The sequence below is a fragment of the Doryrhamphus excisus genome, chromosome 5 (genome assembly GCF_030265055.1).
Source record: "Doryrhamphus excisus isolate RoL2022-K1 chromosome 5, RoL_Dexc_1.0, whole genome shotgun sequence".
NCBI lineage: Eukaryota > Metazoa > Chordata > Actinopteri > Syngnathiformes > Syngnathidae > Doryrhamphus > Doryrhamphus excisus.
The window spans coordinates 22,903,627-22,929,997 of record NC_080470.1 but is presented as its reverse complement, the minus strand read 5'-3'; the positions used below and the strand labels follow the sequence as shown (position 1 = coordinate 22,929,997).

General features: G+C 41.9%; 1 protein-coding gene across 8 annotated transcripts in view; it reads left to right on the top strand.

Moving 5' to 3' along the window:
* The window catches only part of ryk (receptor like tyrosine kinase), a 36,451-nt gene extending 10,987 nt beyond the window's left edge, over window positions 1-25,464 (top strand). For 4 of the 8 annotated variants that reach the window (XM_058072386.1, XM_058072388.1, XM_058072389.1 and 1 more), the window contains exons 2-16: window positions 1,471-1,592; window positions 1,670-1,769; window positions 3,114-3,245; window positions 3,328-3,405; window positions 3,673-3,814; window positions 5,329-5,429; window positions 7,529-7,612; window positions 8,267-8,392; window positions 11,451-11,537; window positions 12,753-12,822; window positions 14,911-15,043; window positions 18,136-18,245; window positions 18,343-18,502; window positions 21,673-21,809; window positions 23,965-25,464. In XM_058072386.1, the coding sequence (XP_057928369.1) occupies window positions 1,471-1,592; window positions 1,670-1,769; window positions 3,114-3,245; window positions 3,328-3,405; window positions 3,673-3,814; window positions 5,329-5,429; window positions 7,529-7,612; window positions 8,267-8,392; window positions 11,451-11,537; window positions 12,753-12,822; window positions 14,911-15,043; window positions 18,136-18,245; window positions 18,343-18,502; window positions 21,673-21,809; window positions 23,965-24,076 (1,694 nt within the window). In that variant the 3' untranslated portion in view covers window positions 24,077-25,464. Of the gene's footprint in view, window positions 1-1,467; window positions 1,593-1,669; window positions 1,770-3,113; window positions 3,246-3,327; window positions 3,406-3,672; window positions 3,815-5,328; window positions 5,430-7,528; window positions 7,613-8,266; window positions 8,393-11,450; window positions 11,538-12,752; window positions 12,823-14,910; window positions 15,044-18,135; window positions 18,246-18,342; window positions 18,503-21,672; window positions 21,810-23,964 lie in introns of all 8 variants that reach the window. The other 4 variants (XM_058072385.1, XM_058072390.1, XM_058072392.1 and 1 more) reach the window with 3 other exon arrangements.
* The last annotated feature ends 907 nt before the right edge of the window (window positions 25,465-26,371 follow it).

The following is a 26,371-nucleotide window of genomic DNA, read 5'->3' as shown; positions in this document are numbered from 1 at the left end:
GATTAAATAGTATGTGATAATAAGCGCATGATTAAATAGTATGTGATAATAAGATCATCACATGGTTTGTCTGGTATCAGGCCAGGTATCATGCCCCCAAGGTCTCGGGCTGATACTGGCACCTCCTTTATATAACCTATAAATATTAGATTGATATCGTTATCGTCCGATATTCAAGGTATTGGTTATTACATCAGTAGGCCTGTTGTTCTGGCATGAATGGAATAGTCCACTCCAGAGTCTAAATCAGCTCTCCATTTGTAACACTTTACGCATATTATTATACTTTCTATTTCCAAGTGTGACTGGACTGCGGAAGTGTGTTGGTGCCGTTTAATACAGATGACTGTCAGACTTGCGCTAAAGATCCCTTAAGAGTCATTGATACGTATGATGTTATTAACTACACGTGTAGTATTCTTTGATCCACTTTCCAGGCCTGCCAAGTTCAGGGTAAAAACAGCCCTGTAGGTTAGAACCACCCTCAACGGGTTTTCTGTGGGCACCAGTTTAGACGTGGCCCATCTGCTCTTAAGCTGGCAAATGCCTGAGATGTTTTTAATTGAGTCAATGTGGGAAAGTTGTGTGAGCACTCAGACCTTCCGAGAGCCCAAGGCTGTTGGGGGAGCCTGTCGCACATTCTTTGCTTCCCTCTAAACAAGAGACCTGGCATCTGTGCGTCCCTTCAGAGGACGGTGAGCTCGGCCCCCGGGGGCCACCACCAGGCTGGACTTCCTTGACATTTCGGATGAGGCAAAAAGCCTCTTGAGCAAAATAAACTCCTCAAGCCTCGCTTCAAAAACGCTTATGTCAGCGTGGCACAGTGACTTAATCAGCAGGCATTCCACTCCCATCCCCTTAACCCCTTCCCCTTCTGCTGCCAGACTCTTGTTTCCTGCACGGAAAATTGCAGTCTGATTTTGGAGGTTGTCTTATTGGGAATGTTTTGAAGTTCTTCACTCGAGAGTTTTCAAGTACTAACAGATGTGGTTAGTCCATCTCTCTCATTTAGTTAGGGACGGGGGCGGGGAGGGTACGGTGTCGTGTCTGTTTATTCCTGGCTGGCGGTGGAAACTCCAACTGCACACCTCTTGAGGTTGTGTAGTTTGGTGATCGCCCAAATCTGCCTTGAAAGTCGCACTCGTCTTGTGAGAGCTCAGCCTATCTTGTCAGACTTACTCAAAAATTGGAAGACAAGCTTGTTGTAATCATTTGCTAATTGGTCAATTAATTATAGACCCCGCAGTGACTTTTTGCCTGATGGCGGCCATGTTTTTTTCAACCAATTTTGCTCAAATTATACGCACATGTGCTTGTCCACCCCCAAAAGGTGTGTGCCAAATTTGGGCTGATTTGGCTAAAACACTCGAATGTTACAGTAGTGAGTGCATTGTGCTGTTGGAGAAATGTAATTTTTTTCTTAACATTGACAAACGTTGAGGTCTAACTTGATATGTTCTCCCCAAGCAGGCCTGGATGCAGAGCTTTACTATGTTCGGGATGACGTGGTCAATCATTACGCGCTGTCCTTCACTCTGCCAGTCCCCAGTGAGACCAACAGCCTTCACTTCACGTGGCATTCCAAGTCCAAGGTAAGTCCCTGCATTTGTTTACACAGCATAACATTACCTTGATTCCTTCATGTGATGCTTCTTGTCTTGTTTCACAGGTGGACTACCGACTAGGTTTCCATGTGGAGAACCCTGTTGCCATGAACCAACCACGGAGCAACATCTCCAGCCAAGGGGAGGTGCCCCGTTTTCCCTCCGGTTTGTCAAATGTCTTACCCTCATATGCTTCCACTTTGTTTCACCCTCTCGAAAATGATGTCAGTAAATCCTCACTTTCAGTGTCAATTAGACAGGATTAGGAATGTTTAGAGTTGCTACTTGCGTGCCGAACAATTGCAGCGACCTAATCCACAAAGCCGTAGCCCGCATTCTTCCAGCCTGAAATCACGTCTTTCATGTCTCTGATCTTGGCAGTGGCGTTTGCACAACAGGGAAGGTACACATATACAACAAGAACATGGAAGTTGTTGTCAGGGGACATTTTTGCATTACCAAGCAGCAATGAAGCAAAGCTTTTGCCAGCTTGTTATGTTGGTATTTTTGTAGAGCAGGGAAAACCTGTTTACGACCTTCTGAATACGTTGTTTTAAAACATTAGAGACCTTTTTTGGAAATTAGACATAACATACTGTAGACTCACACGTTAGCATTTCATTCCAGTTGTTTTTTTTAGCTTTTATTTCGCACAGTACTTCCTGCCGTGGCTATTGTCTCATTAATGTAACATTACTGACACCTAGTGACCAGTGTAGAGACCTACATATCATCTTTGACTGTATCTTCTGAATGCATTATATTTGTATTTTACTTAATTTAGCCATTGTCTTGTTTGTAAATGCAAAGTTTAGGCACAAAATACGTAACATTTCTGTACAGTGCATTTTTTAGACTAAAATTAGGCTATATTCAATCGCAAAATGGCATGATTTATTAAGTAATATATTTTGGAAAAACTGGTTGCGTGGTGGTTGGGCCCGTAACATATCAGAAAAGAGACAAAAATGTCCATTACTACGAATATCTTGTTTTTAAACACAAAGATAATCGGTCTGCTTTCATGGGTGAATAAGGAAATCAAATTATTCACATTTGAGAGGCTGAAATCAAAGGATATTTGTGTATTTAAATTTAAAAAATCATTAATCAATTACCAAAATAGTTTTTTGAATAATTGGGTAATGGATTAATCACCAATTAATTTTTGCAGGTGTAGTTCATATTGAGCTGGGCTATCCAGACTCTAAACTATTGCTCGATTAATCTTTTTTCATTCATTCAGTTCATTCATTCACTCCATTACATATGAATGTAAAACACCATATGAAAACACAACATTCTAAATAAAAATGGACACAAATGGAGGAAAAGCATGTCAACAATGTGCCATAATTAAAAAAAAAAAAATCATTACTACCACCAATTCCCCTGATGTCTCTGGTAAAAGTCACAAGCGTGCAAGCAGTGGCTTGTGTTGATGTCAAAGGACGGTTGGGATACACAGGCTCCACCGTGTCGATCAATAGTGTCTTTCTGTTCCTCCAGTTTTTAGAGTGGACCTTTTCTGTTCCGGCAAGATTGACGGGGAGGCGGTGGTGACGCTGCAGCTCAATGTGACTATCCACGCCGACAACTACACAGTGCTCAACTTCAAGAGGAGGAAAATGTGCTACAAAAGTAAAACACCAAAAGTGTGAACCGTAGGTGTCAGTGATTGTACGCAACATCTGATGCAAATGGTCCTTTTCTTTGCGGACAGGAATAGATTCCGACCCAAAGATTCCATTAACATTCAACCACAACAACCACACCCTTCACACCCTCCAGCAGCCTGACTGTGAGTATGCCCATGTGTCGCCATGTCCTAGGAGTGCCGTGTTTACATGCTCAGAGCCTCCAGACTTCTATTCATTCGCTTCACATCTGACCCTGCCAATGTTTGACCTCTTTTGTGAGCCCACTGCCATTGCCCTTCTGCTCGAGCAGGCAGGAGCAACCCGGGGCACTGGAAAGCTTTCATAGTACTCGAGAAAAGCCAAAGTGGTTCCCATGGGCAGGTTTCCATCAGCAGTCCTGCTTTGTGATGCCATTTTTCCTCCATCAGTAGATGGCGTGACCACCCCCACCACCTCTACTCAGGTGTTCTACATAAGTGTCAGCGTGTGTTGCATCGTCATCTTCCTGGTGGCCATCATCCTGGCTATCTTGCACCTGCACAGCATGAAGAGAGTTGAGATAGAAGACAGGTTGGTGTCGACATTTCAAGCTTATTGATTTATTAAAAGTCCTGGGTTACAGATGTGGTGTGTGGTCCAAAAATTAGGTGTGTTTAGCTTTAAAGGGGGCCTATTATGCTTTTTCCACGTTTCTGACCTATAAATGTTGTATTCTCATGTTAAACAATGCCAAAGTTTCAGATATTGAGGTTTGCATATTTGGAAGTGAACCCTGAATTAAGTTTGGGATGGCTCAAAACACTCTGTTTCAAAATGTGTCGTAAAACTGCGTCTGATGTCACAGAATAACGGACTTCCTTATAAGGTGCATATTTGGGATGTACTTTGGGCGTGTGACCAATCACAGTGGAGTGGGCATGCCCGGAGGCAGGCTGTGGGTGGAATAGATTAAAAAAAAGAACGTTTTGGCAGGAAGCACAACTCCAAGGAAATACAACTGGAACAGGTGCAGATTGTGGAAGATCTAAAAAGTTTTCTGTGCGGGTTATTGTGTGTAGCTTCTCTATAGGAGACCACAGCTCAATACAAAGGGTTGAAAAATGAGCATAATTGGTCCCCTTTAATGCTAATGAGCGGTGTTTCTCTCAACAGTGTTGCCTCAAAGCAGCATTTTTCATATATATAGTAATTCCTCGTTTACCGCGGTTGATTTCAGACCCAACCGTGATCCAAAAAAATGCAAAGTTTTTCATAAATGGAACTGTAGTTATAGCACAGAAATTTATTTACGGTCAACAAAATGTGTTTTTTTTCTTAACATTATTAGAGCCCTCTAGACATGAAATAACACCCACATAGTCGCCTCTGCATTTTTATTACCCAATATTCTACATATGATCAGAGAAAATAAGACTTCTACTTATTTGTGTTGCAATACATGTCTTATACATATGTGGACAGTAAGTGATGTTGGGAGTTTGGAGTTGAGTTTTAGCTGGATTACAGCCACATTAGCCTGTGTAGTTATTGTAATTATTATTAGTAGTAGTATGGTTATGTTATTATTGTGTTTGAAATAAAAATACAAATATGATGAGTGGCAATTGTGAAAGGTGTGTGCATCTTACCGCAGAGTTGTTTTATCCATCAGCGACACCGGCAACCGCTGGGATTTCATTGTTGGCGCACAGCGGCAAGCAGCGACCGCGAAGCGTGGCGTTAAACTGATACATGTCACGGTGTTGTTTTTCAATTTCTGTTAGCCACATTTTCTGTCGAGTCACTTATTCTAGCTGCCGCTTCAATCTTCCCGCGTCTTTAAACACCTTCTTCATCTTCCACATGAGTGACGTAAGCGATTATTCGAAACGTGGAAAACCCCCTCGACTACCTTTTGTAATCGAGGTATTCGAATTATCAGAATAATCGTTGGTCATCAAGCTTCAGTCGGGTCTATGTTCGCATGGGAGAAGGGTTTCTCATGAGGTCGAAGAGCAATACATTTTTGTCATATACAGGCTCTAGGAACACACTACTGATAAACATCATTAAAAAGTCATTTTTCTGTTACTTTCCTCTTTCAGCGTGAGCGACAGTGGAAGCTCTCAGGGACTCTCTCAGCCGTCCACGCAGACCACACAGTACCTGAGGGCCGACACGCCAAACAATGCAGCCCCCATTTCCAGTAAGAGTTTACATTTCATTTATACATAGCTCACAAAAGCCGGGCTACCTTAGCTTAGGTCCACCAGCTTTATAGAAGCTTCTTGTTTTCACACTGATGACGCTATCCTTTGACGCAATATGAATGGCATCCCCTGGCATTCCAGAATATGCATCCTTTAAAAGAATGCGATGACCAAGTAACTCGCTGAACTGGTGTCACAAGACTGGTCCACCACTTGTTTTGTTTCCTGATGCCAGCATCATGTAAGATAGTCCCTCTCTTGTAGTTCTATTCTCTCATAGCATCACAGTGAATGTGAATTTCAAAGCTTCTGCTTTTAAAGACGCTAGCCCCCATGCAGCTGTTTTACAGACACCCTGTCTGCTTTTTGTTTTGTGTTTGCACAAACCGAAAGTGTGAAAACAACTGTGAAGGTGTGAGCTGATGTGCCAAACTGACAATTATTTTGACACAATGAGAATTTTATAAGTAGCTACAAATTTAAGTGTGCGTGTGCCGGTAATGTGAGGAAAATGTAGAATTCAGTGCAAATTGAACTTTATAGGTCTGTCATCCGGTGTGCAGTCACTGGAATAACTCGACTAATTTGGCTTCATGTGTAGGAAACTCGCACATCGGAAGGCATTTAAGAAGGCTGTGAAACAACCCAGGAGAGATTGATAATGAGAGTGCAGTGTTGTTGAACGTTAGCTGATTCCTGTGCGTTTACTTTGTGAGTCATCATCGCCCTCTTGTGGATGCAACCCACATGCTATCAACCCCTTTTTATGTCCATAGAGTGTTCTGTTTTGATTGACACTGTCAGAGAGGTGTGAATTGTGCTTGTAGTTTGCAGTGGCTTTTAATACTCAGGACCTTAGAAGACAAGCCGTATAGGAAATGAATGGATTAACTTTGCGGAAGTTTGCTGAAGTTCTTTTTATGTATTTCTAATGCTGTAATGTGCATTACACGTCAGAGTACTCCAGGTTACCTCCCACTTCCCACATTATGTATGTTAGGTGAATTGGCGACTCCAAATCGTCCATTTGGTATGAATGTGAGTGTGAATGGTTGTTTGTTTATATGTTCTTGGCTGGCAACCAATATACGGTGTACCGAGCCTCGCACCCCAAGTCAGCGACCCTCATCAGGATAAGCGGCATAGAAGATGGATGGGTGGGCGTTAACACACGATGTCAAAGAGAAACAATGACCGAACAGTTGTTCAGTCACATACTTGAAGTTGTACAGAAAGAAGCAAGAAACAGACTTTAAGGTGGGTTGTAATGCTAAATTCAAAAGTACGTAAAGAGCAAATCCTAATTGCCTAATTCCATCCAAATTGTCCATAGGTATGAATGTGAGTGTGAATGGTTGTTTGTCTATATGTGCCCTGTGATTGGCTGGCGACCAGTCCAGGGTGTACCCCGCCTCTTGCTGAAGACAGCTGGGATAGGCTCCAGCACCCTCGTTTCCCTTGTGAGGATAAGCGGTAGAAAATGAATGAACGAATTAATGTTATTATTCTGTGAGATAATGAATGATGTAAATCTGTGCTATCATTGACACCTATAATAACTAGCTGTTCTGGCGACACCTATAGGCAAATATAAATACTACATTCACATGTACAATGTGTCTTTTGTCTTGCATTTGTTGTTCATTTAGTGTAGTTCATTCTGCCATTTTTATGCTTGAAAGTATAAAAATTTTGACCGAGGGTATGTACAAGTTGCTTAAATATAACTTTTTGTTTTTTTTAATCACTAATAGGCTGTATTAAACCAAGAAAAACTGCAGTATTTCAACAGCGATGTTACAAGGGACCACTGTATACATTATTATTACGAATTCTATAGGTAATTATAGGTAAGAAATGGCAACTTCTACAGAATACGAAGTCATTTTTTAGGGTGTGTACTGTATTTCCGAGGGGAGGGGTGCTCTACAGCTGTCTGTCATGCATTCAGATACCCAAGGGTCAGCACACAAAGAAAGATGCTAATAAGGAAATGTGCAAAATATAAGATGTTTTTCTACCAATTCACAAATCCATGTTATGTTATGATTTGTGTGCGGTAACTCCCCCTCCCTGCCTCGCTCTCTCTTATCAGACAACCACCCTGGCTCTGCACCCATTCTCCAGCTTGCTGCCTCCTCCTTCCAAAACCCCGGTGCCCCTCCCCACGAAACAAAAAGTAAGTCCACGTGAGAATGTCATCTTGTGCTTGCGGTGCGCACCACTTGGCTTCCATCTTCTATCTCATTTGAGTGCAGCAATGCTCCTCTCCCACCGTGTACTTTAGAACTCATAAGTTGTCCTCCAGGGGGCAGTATGAACCTCTCACTTCCTCGCCAACAACCTGCATGCCACAGTTTTATCTTATCTCGTCCATCCAGCACAGCGCCCACGTCACAAGAACATAAAAACACCAACATCTCATTGCCTGTGGAGCTTGTTTTGCTTTATGCATCCTCTGGTTTATCTCAGACAGGAGGTTAGACCGTGGTTATCTCCGGCCACTGACATGAAGTGTACACAGGGGAGTGTGTTGATACAAATGTCTCATGTTTACATTGTTTGTGCATCTGTGTACATGTATTTTTTCCGCCTACACAGGGAGGTCATGAAATGGCAATGTTTTACTGCAGGACTCTGCATGAGTCTTCCTGCATCGTGTACTGTATCAACGACACGACAAGTTTATGAATGTCCTCCATTCTTGGAGTTCACACAAGGTTTCAGTGTCTTTTGAGAGAAAGCGGTTTCTGTCAACGTGATTTAAGGTGGACATTCCTCCCCTGTTACTTTGAAAGGGCTTTGTTGACATTTTGGATCTCCTCCCTCACAGGCTACCCATCGCTTCGCATCGAGAAGAACGACCTGAGGAGCGTCACTCTCATGGAGGCCAAGGCCAAAGTGAAAGACATCGCCATTTCAAGGGAGCGAGTCACTCTGCGAGATGTCTTGCACGAAGGTATTTTCGCTCCCCCACCACCACCACCCCCGCCCCGGCTGCTCCTTTTCCCCTCGTAAAAAACACATTTGCAGTCTCGGATGTTGAAACGGATAAAAAGTGGAACACACACTTATTCCATCTCCTCCCAGAGGTCTCCAACAGAGAGGTTAACTTGCGGAAAAGACGCGTTTCGAGGTTACTTGGTTTGGTTTATGTTGGCACCAGTGAAGCAATGACAAACTTAATTCTTTTAACAAAAACAAATCCATTATACAAGCAAGACGCAAAGCCAGCAAGACAGTCTGACAAAGCTGCAGGTTGGTGCAAATGTGTGTGTTTGCAGAAGACACTGTAACATCCACATCAGTGTCACTCGGCCTTGTACTGTATGTTGGCTCCATTCTTCTGGCCGGCTGCTTTGGACCCCGTTCAGCTTCGTCATGGTGCACTCAGAACGAACAAGACTGTACTTCAGTTTATTTTAGGGATTTAGTGCAACCCTGTGAATGATGTTACACTTTCCCGCTTACGGACCCAACACAATACAGGGGAAATGTGTGTTTGAAAGGCATCCGAGGCCTCTGTGGGTACTTTACAACAGGGCTGGTCAAAGTGCAGCCTGGGGACCATTTTCAGCCTTCTGCATATTCTGAAAGTAAAATAAATGTATTATAAATAAGATACATCATTAGCTATTACACTAATAAGTTCTAGTGGTTCTTGGTTATGAACATCAAATTTACAGTACGTAACCAGAAGCACAATTTATACTAATCATTGTTGGAACTCGAAAATGTGAAATGCAGCCAACATACGTACATGTCCAGCGATGCTCCACAGACGACTTGAAAGGGAAAGATTGAAAAGAGTGCGTAAAATCCAGCTGAAAATTGGTTTATGGAGGTCAAGCAGTGCAACGATGAAGGACATTTACAAGTGTGTATTCACGTGCACTGAATGGGTGTAAGCACGCAAACTGACACGTTAGAACTCGAAGCATTACATTCATTATGTCTGAAACCTTTCACTGCCTTTCAATGGTCTTGTTTTCAACAACCATGTACATTCACACAATTGGAGCCAATCATTTCAACATTCATTCATTTTTTTATCCTCACTAGGGGGTGCTGGAGCCTATCCCACCTGTCTTCGGGCAAGAGGCGGGGTACACCCTGGACTGGTGGCTAGCCAATCACAGGGCACATATTGACAAACATTCACACTCACATTCATACCTATGGACAATTTGGATTCACCAATTAACCTAGCATGTTTTTGGAATGTGGGAGGAAACTGGAGTACCCGGAGAAAACGGGCACATGCACGGGGAGAACATGCAAACTCCACCCAGCGATGACCGAGGGTGGGCTTGAACTGGGGTCTCCTAGCTGTGAGGTCTGCGCGCTAACCACTCAACCGCCTTGCAGCCCTCATTTCAACATGTACTCCAAAACATGGCTGCAAGGCACTTGAGTGGTTATCGCACAAGCCACACAGCTCGACCAGACCAGAGTTCGATTCCCCTTTCAGGCATCTCTGTTCCTCCCACATTCCAAAAACATGCTAGGTTAATTGGCGACTCCAAATTGTCCATAGGTATGAATGTGAGTGTGAATGGTTGTTTGTCTATATGTGCCCTATGATTGGCTGGCCACCAGTCCAGGGTGTACCCCGCCTCTCGCCCGAAGACAACTGGCATAGGCTCCAGCACGCCCTCGTGAGGATAAGTGGTAGAAAATGAATGAATGACTCCAAAATATTGCAGAAACGTACTTAGTATGGTCGTATGTTATGCTGGTGACTGGTAGTGATATGAGGTCACATGGTTGAACCCCATCAATACTGTAGAAAAAGAGAACTAGCAACATTGCTGCATTGACAAAGGACACTTTTGTTCTTTTTGGGTAGCTTTTTAACTCTTCATGTCCATTATGATTCCAAAGCATGAGGCTGACTTTTCTACTTTTACAGTGTGTCAAAGAAAAGGAAAGAATTAATACCGTCATAACCGTGATGCAGGACAGGGGTGATACCAGCAGCACATCTCTTTGGCATAGTTTCAGTATATTTCCTGAGAACTTCACCACTAATCTTATCACATGCCTTCTCCACAACTCAATCCAAAGGCTTTCCTTGGTATGTACAATAGCAAGCTTCTTTTCCAACTTGCCCCAAATTTGCATGACATTGTTGAGAAAGGAGCATGATTGTGTGAAATGGGCCGAACTTGTTACTATTTGGAAGGAAAATAATCTACATTTCCTTATGATGGACCTGTGCTATGGTTTATAGAGTAAAATGATGTTTTTATTGGTATTTTAATGGCCATTAAACTAAAACCTCTTAAATGTGTATGTCAAGTTATAATTTTGGCCCCCACTGTGTATATTTACATATACTGTATATTTATCTCCCTCTTACTATAAAACAGGAAAACATACAATAAATCTAAACTCCAACCAGTGAACTTTGACACTGTTATAGTAAATACTATGATAATAATTAAAGGTATTTAACATTACCCAGCAATATACGTAGAAAGGAGAAGAACATCGTACCAACCAGAGCCGAGGTCTTAGCAGGTAGTGTTGTTGGGAGCAAGCAGGTCCAGGCAGGCCTGACCGACACGGTGGAGGTGGGAGGGAGACGGTTAAACACTAACCCTGTTGTTAGACCGCATTGCCTCTCCTGTTGAGACACAAGGCCTGGCTGCCCTCGGGGCGCAGATGTTTTTCTAATTTGATGTGGATGGTATATTGCATCTCACCTCGCTCAAGTCCCGGAGCGCTTCTCTTGACAGTTTAGACAACGGGCATGATTGATGTGCTCGCTTGGCTTCTCCGGTCGTTCAAAGCGTTTTGAGTTCCCCGAGTGAATCTGTCTTGTTCTGGCTCAGCTCCTTGAAGGCAGCAGCCACAAAAACCCATCATGGCATCGAGTGACACAGCATTTCAACCACTTAGCTGGCACTTGATCAGATTGCCATGGCGGTGAGCGACGAGGTGGCATTTGAACGTGATGCCTGTGGATGTTTGCCTCACACAATAACAAAACGCTGTGGTTTGTTTTTGGGCAGGCACGTTTGGCCGCATCTTCCACGGTGTGTTGCTGGATGAAAAGGACCCCAGTAAGGAAAGGCCAGTCTTTGTGAAGACTGTGAAAGGTAACCACACCCACACTCATCCTGTTAGCTTGGAAAAATGCAAATACATTGGGGACCCTTTATGTCTAGCCATTAGGGGATGTCCACAAACGCCTTTACTTTGATGATGCCTCCATTTATTTAGATTCTTCTGCTTTTATAATTATAATAAAGCATTATGACATGCACAAATCTTCCTTCCGCTGGAAGAAATTGAATTAGTACATTTTGTTAGTTGCTGTGGTTGATTACGGCCATGCTTTTTATTTTTATTTTGAAGCTTACTTTGCACTGAACAGGAAGTCGTTGTGTGCACATTTGAATACTGTTGGACTAGACAAGAGTTATGTCACTGCTGTGGTCTCATACTGCCCCGCAATAAAGATGTAGTTCGTAGACATTTTTCAAATTGTATGTGGACAAAGCGGTGTAAGAGGCCTCCACTGTACAAGTCACCGTGGCTGCTTTTGGCTAGCATCGCAGCGGTTGAACACACACAATTCTCATTAGGTGGGAAGTCAGGGCTTGTCCACTGGTGGGTCGGGATTCAAAAGTGAGTCATGGATCCATTCTGAGAGGGTGGCAGGCAGCTGGTCAAAAATTACATTTCAGTAATCATTCGTTTATCGCGGTTACTTGGTTACCTCCTTTTGTATATACAGTATATATATTTCTTGCACCGTTATAAATGCAATAGCCATTGCAATCATCCTTCTCATTTCCTTAATATAATACACTAAAATACACTTTGGACATGTAAGCTTGTGTTTTAATTTTTAACTCATTCAATGCCAGCCATTTTTCCAACGACAACCCCTTCAATACCAGCCATTTTGGACGATTTTGACTGATCTTTCAAGACACACAGAATATTGTTTGGAACCTACCAAAAGAATGATTAAACTCCTGTCTGTCATCAGAAAAACAGAGTCTAGTTTCTAGTTTCTACCGCTTCTACCGTTTCTTTAGTAATCAGCAGTGGAACATAGGTAAGTTTCAGGAAAATATCAGTTCCCAACTAGAAAAGGGTTTTTGTGACAGCTCAAATATCTAAACTCTACCACCATAACACAAAAGGGGTGGTTTTACATAAAACCAAAAATGTATTTACAAATATAACACCATGAACTGTTAAAATTTTTCACATTTGGAACTTAACTGAATTTGTGTGCGCACATTTACGCGTGTGTATGCATTAAAATTGCTCTGTAATTAAAAAATAAATGTCCTTTGCAGATCACGCCTCTGAGGTCCAGGTGACGATGATGTTGACTGAAAGTTGCAAGCTTCGCGGCCTTCATCACAGGTGAGTGTCCTTTTTAGAATGTAATGCTAGGAGTCCACTGGGCCGGTGCCAGTTCGCGCCAAAGATTATGTGATTGGCGCATAGTGGCTTGCTGTGGCGCCGAATTAATGTTCGCTCGTCATGTTGCTGTTATTTGACGATCACATCTTTGGCGCCAACTGGCGCCGGCCCAGTGGACTCCTAGCACCGTTGGCACAACTTGGCTCGCGCCATTACATTCCAGTGGATTCCAATAGGCGGACTGTTTGCGACATTTGGTTCCACTTGGTGGACATTGCATCAAGCAATTGGCGCGACAAAGATTTTAAACATTACTAAATTTTTGCCGCCGTTACGGGCCAACACGAGCCAGTTGGGAGGCCGTTTGAGCCACTGCATGCCACTAGGCACCTTATTGGCGACACTAGGCGCCACAGCAAACTGCATTGGCACGAACTAGCACCGGCCCAGTGGACTCTTAGCATAACCAGCTAACATGGACGGATGGATGCTTGATGTTTGTATGATTATATCCTGTAAAGGAAATTGTCACTGTTATTCCCATGAGGCAGAAGAGCCTGACCTGGTAAAGGATCCGTTACGACATCCCAGGTGTCTGCCTTGTGCCCTTTAGTAACTCTTTGGCCCAAAACCAACACTTTTTAAGAAGCTGTTGAAACAAGTTTGTAGACAGTGAAGGACTTTTGAGAGAATTCAAATCTCACTTTCGGCTGGTTATTTTGTGGCAGTGTCTTTCCATAGTGGGTGAATAAATAAGAGCTACATTCCATCAAATCAACAGGAGACATTTTGACTGGATTGTCCTGTGGAAAAAATAAAATAAATTGGTCAACACCTTTCCTCTCCACGAGATCTGAGATTTCCTCTTCCCCTGCTTTAACAGTGTTTTGGAATAATCCCTGCCAACTTCAATTTTTGATCTCACTTTTGACATATCGATGTGCACACACTGGCCCCTTCATTAGGTAAACCTGCAATCCACTACATTGCAATGTCCTCCTGGGACTTTGTGATGCATTTTTGTTCTCTGTAAGGGACAAGCGCTTCACAGCCTTGTTTCAAACACAAAAATAAAAGCTGTTGTGCTGTGGAGAGGACATCCTGGGCCGGCAGTGATATGTGATTTGTTGGGGTTTGCTCTATCAAATACAAGATCTGTTTTCCCCAAATGGCTGCCATAGCAACCAGCATGTTTTGAGCACAGGAGATGTAATTAAATTTACCCAAACACTGTACAGTAATCCCTATTTTTATCAGCAGTTAATTGGTTCCAGACCCGACTGTGAAAAGTGAATTTCAGCAAAGTAGGATTCATTATTTACAATGTTTTTGGAGTTGTAGAATAGAAAAATTGCTCAAAACATTTTGAGAGTCCTCTAGACATACAATAGCACCCCTATAGTCGCTTTCCAGAAGTTAACAAAAAATACATTGTGTATAAAAGTTATATTTTAAATTAGGAGAAAAAGCAAAATAATATTATTATAATATAGAACTAATGTTATTGGTGATACATTAAATACTTATTAGACCTTATTTTGCCTTTGTTGAAGACTTGTTGGCCAACATGGTGATGAGGGGTGGAGAAGGAAGAGAGGTGATGCCATCTTCGTAATTTGTGTTGAGTTTTTTTCTCACCTTCTTCATCCAATTGCAGACATTTTCTTTGGACCCATGGCAGGTTATTTAGAAACAATGCATGGATAGTGAGCTAGCAACAGCTAGCGAGCACACACAGAGTGCTGCTGCTGTGTGTGCACTTGTTCGCACCCTCGCCTCCACCCACTGGGACAAAGAGACTGAATGACTGACAGGACAGTTTACTCACTCCGTTCATTCCGCTATAAAACCAACACGCCCAGGGACAGATACTATTACTATTATTTATCGTGCAGATAATTGATTTATTGATTATTGTGACAGGCCTGAGTGATACAGTTCAGAGCAAAGGGAGAATTGGTTGTTCCATCAACACTGATAATTCCCTCTTGTCAAAGCAGAATTTTTATATTTCATTATGCCGTTGTACCGTACCTAATGAAGCATCTGCCGAGTTGCTGAAATTGCTCTCCTCTCTCTTTATTCCAGGAACTTGCTGCCCATCAGTCATGTTTGCACAGAGGATGGCGAGAAGCCCATGGTGCTGCTGCCTTTCATGGCCTGGGGGAACCTGAAGCTGTTCCTGCGCCAGTGCAAGCTGGCGGAAGCCAACAACCCACAGGTGATGCACCTCGCACTGCAGAATCATGTTTTGTGAAACTACAACTAATGCAAGAAAACCTGCAGCGCATTCAAAAACAAAAAAACAACGGCAGGCAAAACTGAAAAATCAGCAGTAATTTTGTGTGAATAAATTCTAAATATTAAGACTAAAAAGTTACAATATAATGAAACTAATTTTAAAATGATGTAATATGAGGAGAAATAATTTAGAAATAATATAATAATAAAATACTAATTTTAGTCTCATAAAGTTGAAATATTTATTGAAATTTGAGTAATTTTTTCAGTAATATTGTGAGAATCAAACAAACATTTAATTTTTGTTAGGTTGCAAAAATTTGAATGCTATGAGAAAAAGCAATAATTACGAGAATAAAATTTACAAGAAGTTGAAATAGTTGCTATAAACAATCCTGCAGAAATGGAAAAAGACAAAAAAAATTACAAGCATTAATTGAAAATATGAAGAGAGAAAAGTTGTATTTTACCAGGAAAAAGTCGAAATTTTCTGAGACTACATTTGTGATATTATGAGGAAATATAAAGTCATTTCACTGGCATAGAGTTAAGATAATTAAATCATAAATATTTTATTAAAAGTTCAAATATAGGAAATGGTGAAATAAAGCTTTACTTTTTGGAAAAAAATGGTTGGTGAAAAGTCAAAGTATGGGAATAAATTATAATGTAAAGAGAAGAACGTTGAAATATTTGAAATAAATAAGGAGCAAAGTTAATCCTAACAATATGTTTAACACTAAATCTACATCAGATATTTTCTTGAAATATGTATATTTGCAAAATATCATCCTTCAATTTTTTGGTGTGTGTGGCCCTCGGTGGAAAAAGACCCTAGACAGACCAAATCCATATGAACCAAACACAAACCACAACATATCAGAGGAGGCAAAACCTTTTTGATAACTATTTTCCAAAGTCGAAACTGTTGCTTGTGAATATCTTGTTTTGCCTAAAACACAAAGATAATAAATAGGTCTGTTTTTATGGATGACCAAGGAAATTAACAAATACTTATATTTGAGAGGCTGAAATAAGAGGATATTTATATTTCCAACTATAAAACTGATTCAGCAAAGCCAAAATAGCTGCCAATTAATTGGATAGTCTATTAGTTATTGATTAATTATTCCAGTTCTCCCTTGTGCTACATCTTCTTATTCTCTGCGACAATGCCATCTGCTGTACAGAGTTGGAACAAGAAGTTACAGTCCCATTATAATGTGTTTACCAACAGGTAACTCAGCCCTGTATTATTATTCCAATATTCCTGGGCAGCAAAGTTGAGGAGCAGGTGTTGCAGCAGGCATGGCCCCCACTTGGCATCATGAAATGCATTTACATAAGAGTGGAAATAAATCCTTCACGCTGTCAAACGTGTCAATCTGGAAAAGAAAGCTTGGTGTGTTTGCGGTTCCCTCTGTTTTCAGAGGGAGTGTTGATGTAGTTGTGTAGCAGATCCTCAGGGCGGAGATTAGGATTGGCTACATGAAGACAATCAGGCTTTTGTACCCACTAACCCGGGGGAGTCTTTGGCTTCCTTGGCACAGGAGCAGCGCAGAGATCCAGTCGATCAGTCAGCTCCCGAGTTACCAAAGTAGCAAATCGCAAGACGGAGCTTGCCGTCCCTTCTCAAAACTCCTTTTGTGGGGGATTTCAGATAAACACATTCTCATTAGGCGTTTATTGGCACGGCCCGAGAGACAACGCCATGGAGTCACGCTGTTGCAATAGCGGCATAGCTATAAATTACAACCTGTGCATCTGTCACAAGGCGGTGCAAGGGCATTGCAGCGTATCACTCTGGGAAAACGTCACGCTTTCCCAATGTGTACAGAAATCACCAGCTCGCTTGGCTGCAATCGTTGATGTTGTATGACGCATCAGGGGTGTCCGGCCCGGGGGCCTAGTGTAGCCTGTGGTTGAGTTTAAATTTTTTTTATTGTCCTGCCGCATATTCAAAAATATAATTTAAAAATAAAAACTAACAACAGCAAAAATTGATAAATCTATAGTAGTTTTACAGGAATTAAGTCAAAGTTGTAATCTCATGAGATTATGTCATTTTATGAAAATAACCATGTTGTATTATGACAAATACGTTTAGTAGCATGAAGTTGAAATATTAAAGAAAAGGAAGTCATTTTGTTAAAAAAAAAAAAAAAAAGGAAAAACAAAACAAGAATTAAAGTTGTAGTTTTGGGAGATCAGGTTGCGGATAAAGTTATAATGTAACAAGAATAAAGTCAAACTATTATGGGAGTCCTTATGAGAACAAAATGTACAACGAGACGTTCAAATAGTTGTAGAATAAAAAAATACAGTTACAGAAAAGCAAAAAACAAAACCAGACTATTCTAACAAGAAAAAAAAGTTGCAATTTTATGAGTATACCTTTGTAATATTATGAGGAAATATTATGTAATTTTAGTAGCATGGAGCAACAGCAAAAGGTTAAACATCTGTAATTTTGCAGGAATAAAAAGTTGTACCCACAATATTATGGGAATAAATTCATAATTAGAAGATATTTTACAAGAGGAAAAGTCTCCAGCGCCCCCGTGACCCTCGTGAGGATAAGCGGTAGAAAATGAATGAATAATTTTAGTAGCCTTGACTTGAAATATTAAAGAAAAGGCAGTAACTTTGTAACATGTGAAAAACAAAACCAGGAATAAAAATGTAGTTTTTGGGAGATTAGGTTGCGGAAAAAGTTCTAATGTTGCGAGGAATAAAGTCAAAAATAATAAAGTCATAATTATGAGAACAAAGTATGTGTATGAGTGAAGGAAAAAAAATGATATCGAGACAAACAAACAAAATAAAGTGAACGTTTTTGGAAAAACAGTTCGAAGTAGGCGCTATGGACCACCAAACCCTTGCATCCTTTCATTTTCATTCCCATTCAGGCCTACAAAGCAAAAAGTCTCTGAATATAAATGTATTGTTGAAGTAGCGAGTCCCCCTTTCCACCCAAAGTGAAGGAAGTAGGAGCAGCATGACACGAGTACAGAAAGTCACATCAACAGCGTTTCCTGCTCCCAGCATTGTCTCTGCTTGTTTCCTCGCCAGGCCGTCTCTCAGCAGGACCTGGTCTACATGGCAATCCAGATTGCGTGCGGAATGAGCTACCTGGCTCGCCGAGAGGTCATACACAAAGACCTTGCAGCCAGGAACTGTGTGTGAGTGCCCCTGCCCGACTCCACTGTCCTATCGTCACTCCTTCCGAGTGATTTCTGTGTAAGAAACGTAACATTACGCAACCTCGTTTCCCCAAAGCATCGACGACAACATGCAGGTAAAGATCACGGACAACGCCCTGGCCCGAGATCTGTTTCCCATGGATTACCACTGCCTGGGGGACAACGAGAACCGGCCTGTGCGCTGGATGGCGTTGGAAAGCTTGCTCGACAACGACTTTTCCAGCGCCAGCGACGTGGTAAGAAAATGTGTCTATAAAGGTTTTACTGTGCACGCGTGTCTTGGAGCCTGCTGCGGCCGACAACGCTACAAAGTCGACACCCTTGTGTGCGGCTGCATGCATTTTTGCTCTTCCTCGCCCTCGATTCGGCCCTTTCCTTGAGGTTTCTTTCATTTTGCTTGCAGCTTTTATTTTCATTCATGTCCTGCTTCCTGTGCAGCTTTGTTCTGATGCGGTTTGTCTCATAAAGTCCTTCTGGAGATGCATAAATCTGATTGATGTAGGTATCCTACCAACGGGGTTCTTCAATTGGCGGCCCGTGGGCCAAATGTAGCCCATGAATGGCATCACAGATGACTTGAGTTCACCACTTTGCGGCTGATTACTAAAAACAACAACAACAACAAATTCACCCAACGTATACAGGATCTTTAGTGTTTTTGCAATTGGTCCTGAAAAACAGCAGAGCACAGCTATCATGTAGAGCAGGGGAGGGCAAACTACGGCCCGGGGGCCACATGCGGCCCACCAAGCGTTTGAATCCGGCCTGCCGGTTGCTTTTAAGTATTTCAACTTTTAACATAGCAGCTGACAACACGACTTTCATGGATGTTGGATGTCTTATTCAGTAAAAAAAAAAAGAACTACAAAACTATATTCATATTCATATATACTCAATTTCATAGTTTGATGTGGTCTGATGTTTAAAGTTCTCCTGAAAAAAGGGAAATGAGAACATATGAAAAATTAGACAAATAATTCAAGGTGGACTGTTAAGAATTATAAGCGTAAAATTGTGTGTGTGTGTGTTCTGGCCTCCCGCACAATTTTGAGTTGTGTTTTCACAGTAGGTGTTTAAAGTAGGTAGGTCTTTTGCAATAGGGCTGTTTATCATTCATTCATTTTCTACCGCTTATCCTCACGAGGGTTGCGGGGGTGCTGTCTTCGGGCGAGAGGCGGGGTACACCCTGGACTGGTGGCCAGCCAATCACAGGGCACATATAGACAAACAACCATTCACACTAACATTCATACCTATGGACAATTTGGAGTCGCCAATTAACCTAGCATGTTTTTGGAATGTGGGAGGAAACCGGAGTACCCGGAGAAAACCCACGCATGCACAGAGATGGCCGAGGGTGGCATTGAACCCTGGTCTCCGAGCTGTGAGGTCTGCGAGCTAACGTGCAGCCCGGCTGTTTATCAAATAAAATATTTTTTACAGCAGCACACATGGCATATAGAAGATCTTTGACTAGTCTTCTTCCACTGGATCCTTTAAAACCACACAGCACTCCTGTCGGAGAGAGGATCTTTGACTAGCATTTGCAGTAGGTCCATAAAAACAGGAATAGAGGATCTTTGCAAAGTGTTTTTGCAGTAGGTTCTCAAAAAGAGGTCCCATTGCTCGTTATAATTTTAAAGTTGAGAATTTTGACCCCCTTTTGTCATGCACTTATTATTACGCTTGTATGACGGTTAAAAATGTTAATAAAGCTTTTTGGATGACCACAGTTTGACCCCAGAACCAATTGAGTTCCTACAGGGAAATATGTTTCCCAGCGTCCCAGATATAGCCGGGGTCAATCTGAGAATCACGGTCAAGGTGCACCCAGGGATCCTCAGCCCCGCCGCTCAGACACCCATCCACATCCCCTCCGCATTCCTCTTATGGTCACGGCGCCTCGTGGAAGCCAAAAACGGCAGCACCCGCCTGTCTTGCTCGCAGTCCCCAGAGGCCTGCTATTAGCTACCAGCTGAACTTCAAGGGGAAGTCCAGACAAGCAGACGGTGCTGTTCAGCATCATCTCGACATGACACGCCACCAAACGTGACGCGCTCAGACACTCCGTAGGCTTGTTAGTTTATTTGCAGGGAATGCGGCGCTACGAGGAGGAGCTCTGCTTCGTCTTCTTGTCCTGTAATGAACACATGCCGCTGCTTCCTGCATCAGAAATCACCACAATGTTTTATTTAGAAGCAGTGGCCTTTTAAAGCGTTTCCCTTTCAGTAGACAGTAAGCCAAGTAAGGTGCAAATGTATCATGTTGTTTGGTGACTTGTCACAGTTTGTACCTTTTTGTTGTTGTTGAGGTAAATCAACACCTTATAAAGATGGTGTGTGTCCTGGAGCTGTGAATCACGTCTGCGTGCCTTTACATGCTGGTCTTTATTTCATAACAATCACACACCGGCTGTTTACACGATGAAGCTAACAGGTGTTTCATCCTCTCCTTAGTGTGTGGGGAGTCCCTCTTTTATTTCATGGATTTTTTTCCAATTATTTATTTGTTTTAATAGCGCTTGAAATGCTTCTGTGGTGGGACAAATGTACAGTAATTGTGCCGCCACAAATAAATGACTGTATGGGAAACACTATTTTGATGATAATGATAGTAACGCAATTAATTACATTCATTTTCTACCGCTTTTCCTCACGAGGGTCGCGGCGGTGCTGGAGCCTATCCCAGCTGTCTTCGGGCGAGAGGCGGGGTACACCCTAGACTGGTCGCCAGCCAATCACAGGGCACATATAGACAAACAACCATTCACACTCACATTCATACCTATGGACAATTTGGAGTCGCCAATTAACCTAGCATGTTTTTGGAATGTGGGAGGAAACCGGAGTACCCGGAGAAAACCCACGCATGCACGGGGAGAACATGCAAACTCCACACGGAGATGCCCGAGGGTGGGATTGAACCCTGGTCTCCTAGCTGTGAGGTCTGCGCGCTAACCCCTAGACCACCGTGCCGCCCAATTAATTACATATAATTGCCAAAAGTCTAAAAAAATATATATATATTTTTTTTACTTATTCAATTCCAAAGACGTGTATAGGTATATATACATTTTTCTAAAGCTGAACACCTGCTCCCAGAGATGTATTTATACATCTAATCTAGTCAAATCTTTCTTTTGCTAGGTTCCATGTTTATATGCCCACAGGACACAATAATCTGTGTGCCTTGAAAGATCAACCAAAGTTGGCCGCTACTGATGGAATTGTTCATTAACGTTGAGATGTTTTCCCAAAGAAGTTATTGCAAAAGGTTTTCCAGTGTCTTCCCTCAAGGGTGAAGGTTTGTCTTTTTGGCACCTGATGTCGACGGATGATTTCACGTGTTAGTAAATGAAGCACTGGGCTCGGCCCCTCGGCGTTGATGACGTGTTGTGTTTCCGCAGTGGGCTTTCGGCGTGACGCTGTGGGAGCTGATGACACTGGGCCAGACGCCGTACGTGGACATCGATCCCTTTGAGATGTCCGCCTACCTGAAGGACGGCTACAGAATAGCGCAGCCCATCAACTGTCCTGATGAACTGTAAGTCATCACACTTTTATATACTTTTTTTTTGTACCTTCACTGCTGCCCCACAAAAAGCAAGCAAAACTGGACTACTGTTTGTCCAAAGGTTCTCAAAAACAGCAGAACACTCATGTTGCTCTTATCAGAGAGGATCTTTGACAAGCATTTTTGTAGTAGTAGGATGTTTGACCAGTGTTGTTGCAGTGTTGTTGCAGTAGGTTCTTAAAAACAGAAGCGTGCTCCTGTCATAGAGAGGATCTTTGACCACTATTTTTGCAGTAGGTTCTCAGACGGCAGAACAGTCCTGTTGCGCCTGTCATAGAGGCTCTTTAACAAACATTTTTGTAGTTTGTCCTTAAAAACGGTGCTCCTGTCATAGGGAAGATCTTTGATTGTTTTAACAGTACCGGTATGTTCTTAAGAACAGCAGAACACTCCTGTGAGAGAGGACGTTTGCCAAACGTTTGACCTTTAAAGGGGACCTATTAAGCACATTTTTATGCCCTTTGTATTGAGTTTGGGACTCCTATATAGCAGCTACACATGACAACCAGTACGGAAGGCTTTCTTGAGCTTCCAGAATCCTGAATCTGATCCAGAATTGGAGACTAGACGGTCCCAAGTTTCTCACAAAAAGCGGTTACTTCAGGATTTCTCTGAATGGTAAATAGCTCTCGCCTGGCATCGGGGAGAAGGCTCTGCAGCATCCGCTGTAGGACGACCAGGTTCAGAGACAGCTACTTCCCCCTGGCCATCAGACTGCTCAATGCCAAATAAGCCCCTCTACCTTTACTCACATTATTATTATTTATTTAAATTATTTAAATTATTTGGGCAATTTACTGTTCACGCTGCACTTTACATTATGTTGTTCACATTTGGTGTCTATTCTATCTATTTATTCTCCACATTATTATTATTATTATTTATTATTACTTATCTTCTTTTGTGTCTGTTATTATATGGGAGCCAGGCAACGACATTTCGTTGGCAATTTCACTACTGTGTTTTTGTGCAATGACAATAAAGGGAGTCTATCTATCTATCTAGCTTTAGCATTTCAACGTTAGGTTTTCTACAGCATCTGTAACGAGTGATGTGGTCATTACACGTTTTTTGCGGGACTACCAGTGTTTAAAAAAAAAAACGTGGTAGACCTACCGATGGTTGTGGGAAATGGCTGTTAGCAACCCCGCTCCCTGTTTGCACACTCTATCTATTTGCACACAGACAACCTCTTTTGTTCCATGACTTACGCAAAATCAACACAGTTAGAACACAGAAATTGTTACTGACTGCTTGCTCTTCTGACTTCTCCACACGACAGCACAACACACTCATAATAGAAAAGATCTTTGATGAATGTTTTGGCAGTAGTTTCTTAAAAACGGTAAAGCACTCCTGTTGCTTCTGTCAGGCTCTTTTGATTAGTTTTTTGTAGGAAAGGTCTTTTTTTTGCACTAGGTAGACAAACCGGAAGTCTTTTTTAATACACGATAGAGAATCTTTGACTAAAACAGAACGCTTCTGTTTCTCCTGTCATAGAGAGGATCTTTGACTAGTGTTTCTGTAGTAGGTCCTTATAAACAGCACAGATAGGTGAACGCTAACGAAGGCGATACCACCCAAACGACCATCATTGGCGGGCACTCCATTGTATCCCAATGATCGGCATTTGACACCACTAAAGAGCCAACCATTCCTGTCCGGACCTGCCTCCTCCTTTATGGGATAAATAGACGGGATCTTGCGCTAGGCTCTCAGAGTAGAGCTGTCCTATCTAGTCTGACTCTAGTCTGACAGGCTTCATGAACTGATGAAGCCTGTTTGATTGAGTGGCCAAACGTCTTGTAAAGTAACCTGAAAAGTCCAGTTGTGATCAGTTGAATGCCCGAGAAGCAGATTTTGATTTGTGTTTTTGCAGTAGGTTCTTAACAATCTTGGATTCTTTACTATCAAAACATTCTGTGTTTTGATAACAACTACAGTGCAGGTCAGTGAGGTGTAAAAATCATTCATCCAATCAATGATTTCCTGCCATGTACAATAGGCGATGAGGTGACAGTTCCAAAATGAAATCCTGTGCTTCCTCCCGACGTCCAGCGTGTTTTTGCGTCCAAGATTATACCGCCACGCTTGGCTTGAACTCCCTCCTTCGTTTGTGTTTCAGGTTTGCCGTCATGGCGTGCTGCTGGGCTCTGGACCCAGAGGAAAGACCCAAGTTCCAGCAACTGGTTCAGTGTCTCACAGAATTTCACGCCGCGTTGGGGGCTTACGTGTAAATCCCCCCTTGACACCCCCCAACCCCTTTAAAGAACGGCAGCACTCGAAGCTGCTGGTGGACTCATGGATTCCCGTTGTGCCTTTTCCAAAGAGCAGCCTTGGAGCACAATGACAGTTTTTTGTACAGTTGCTGTTTTTTTTCCATATAGTTGAAGTAGTATTCTTCCATAGGCGACCTTTCACTCATCACCAGGACTGACAGGCATGGAAGTGACCAACATCCTAACCCTTTTGTTGAAGGTCGAGTGCGGTACGGCAGTTTGATCAGAATGGTGCATTTACTTCTTGAATGAGATGTGTGTGTGTGTGTGTGTGCGCGTGTGTGTGTGTGTTCGTGTTGCTCATTTTGCTCAGCATATGGATTGGAACACTTCTCCTTGTTTTGTATTCCTACAATCCCAACAACTTCCCCCAGGTCCTGCATTAGGACTCAAATTTCCGCTAGATCAGGGGTCGGGAACCTTTTTTGCTAAGAGAGCCATGAAAGCCACATAGTTTTAAATGCAATTATATATTTTTTAACCACTGAATACAACTAAATGTGTGCATTTTCAGCAAAACCAACAATTTTAGGATAGTAGTCTTAATTAATTATTTTTAATAACATTGTTATACTGAAGCTTGTTGCCATGATTGTGACTTCAGGTGCTGCATGGGCTAGCACGGTACTCCTTATCTTTCTTTTTGCCATCATCTTCATCAAAAGATGAAAAAAGATTCTATGCAAAATTAGCTAGCTCACTATTGATTAAAGGAAGGAAGTTTACTTCTTGACCTCTGAATGACCAGGTAGGCTCCTGTGTTATACAGTAATTGGGTTTTGGTTTCTGATCCGGAAAGTATGGGAAGGACAGCTGGCATTGACTTTGGCCACCCACACGGCGGTAAAAAAAATGGATGGATTAAAATTAATTAAAAAGTTTAATATTTTGAATATGACTGCAACTAATGCTTAATCGCTTCAGTCAATCAATCAATTAATCAAATTAATATAATCAGATTAAAAAACACTTTCTTCAGAAATAAAGGAAATTCTAAGAAGATATTTTAATGTTTAAATCAAAAAGCAATCAATTCCCAAAATAGTTGTTGATTAATTGCCTTATCGATTAACCATTGATTAATTGTCATTTTTAACACTAATTTCTGTATTTTTTTACTTTTAAAATTTCTGCAAAAAAATGTCTTAATTTTATTGTGGTAAGAAATGCCAGATACAGTCATCATAAAAGCCACGTCTGGCTCCGAGCCATAGGTTCCCTACCCCTGCGCTAGATTTTTGTGAGTACAATTTAAAACTGTCACCATGAAGCTCCTGTGACATGTTTTTATGGTCACTGCATGGTTGAACTCCATTCACTATTAAATTGTATTTCTTTTACCTTCAGCTGTCCTTTCATGTGGTCTTTCGGCAAATCAACCAGTCAGGTTTGATCCTGAACATTTTTTTTTTTTGATAACGCGCCGGCCAAGTCACTTTCACTTGTCATGTCAGTTAACATCAGTGCCTTGTCCAAAGCATTCTGTCGCGTCGACTCCCTAAGCAGCCAGAGTCTTTTTTTAGAGTTTCCATTGGACTCTGACTCATTAAAAACTGATCAGCCTCCCAATGATTCACGCATCAAAACATTGCTCTGTTCATTTGGCATGTTAAGTAACAGATGGAAAGTCTACAGTTTGATGTGTCATCATGTATTTTTTAACACAGACATTCCTCTGTAGAAACGCCCTTTTACTGAAGAAAACTTGTCATGAACTAAGAGGAAGTGTTGTTATCTCCAAGAGATCCATCAGTGGACTACTGGAGTCACCCCCTGCTGGACGTCATATTGGAAAGATTATTTCTGGCAATTGGAACATTTAATGTATCCAGCATGGTGCATACTTGCCAACATTTACATGATCAAAAAGGGAATTCATTCAGAAAAATAACAATTTCGGAGCATTTGTGAGCGTGAGTACGTGAAAGAACGGGCAAAATACAGAGGTTTCCCGGGAAGGTCCCGGCCATTGTTTGGTAAAAGATTTACACATCATGGTGATCCTGAAAACCATCTATCTCCATTTTGTTTTAATTTTACTGTAAAACATAAACTTAAAAGAGTTTTTCAGATAAAATCAACCATACACAAAATTTGTGGATGCATGCTTCTCATTGGACAAAAAATTGTCATAATGCCTTTTGGTCTTTATCCAGAAGAAATAAGAAATATCAGTCCTGCCTTTTGTGATGTGTGATACCACTGGTTTTGTTTCTGACCCGATACTGAGAAGAAAATTCAGGGTGGTATCGC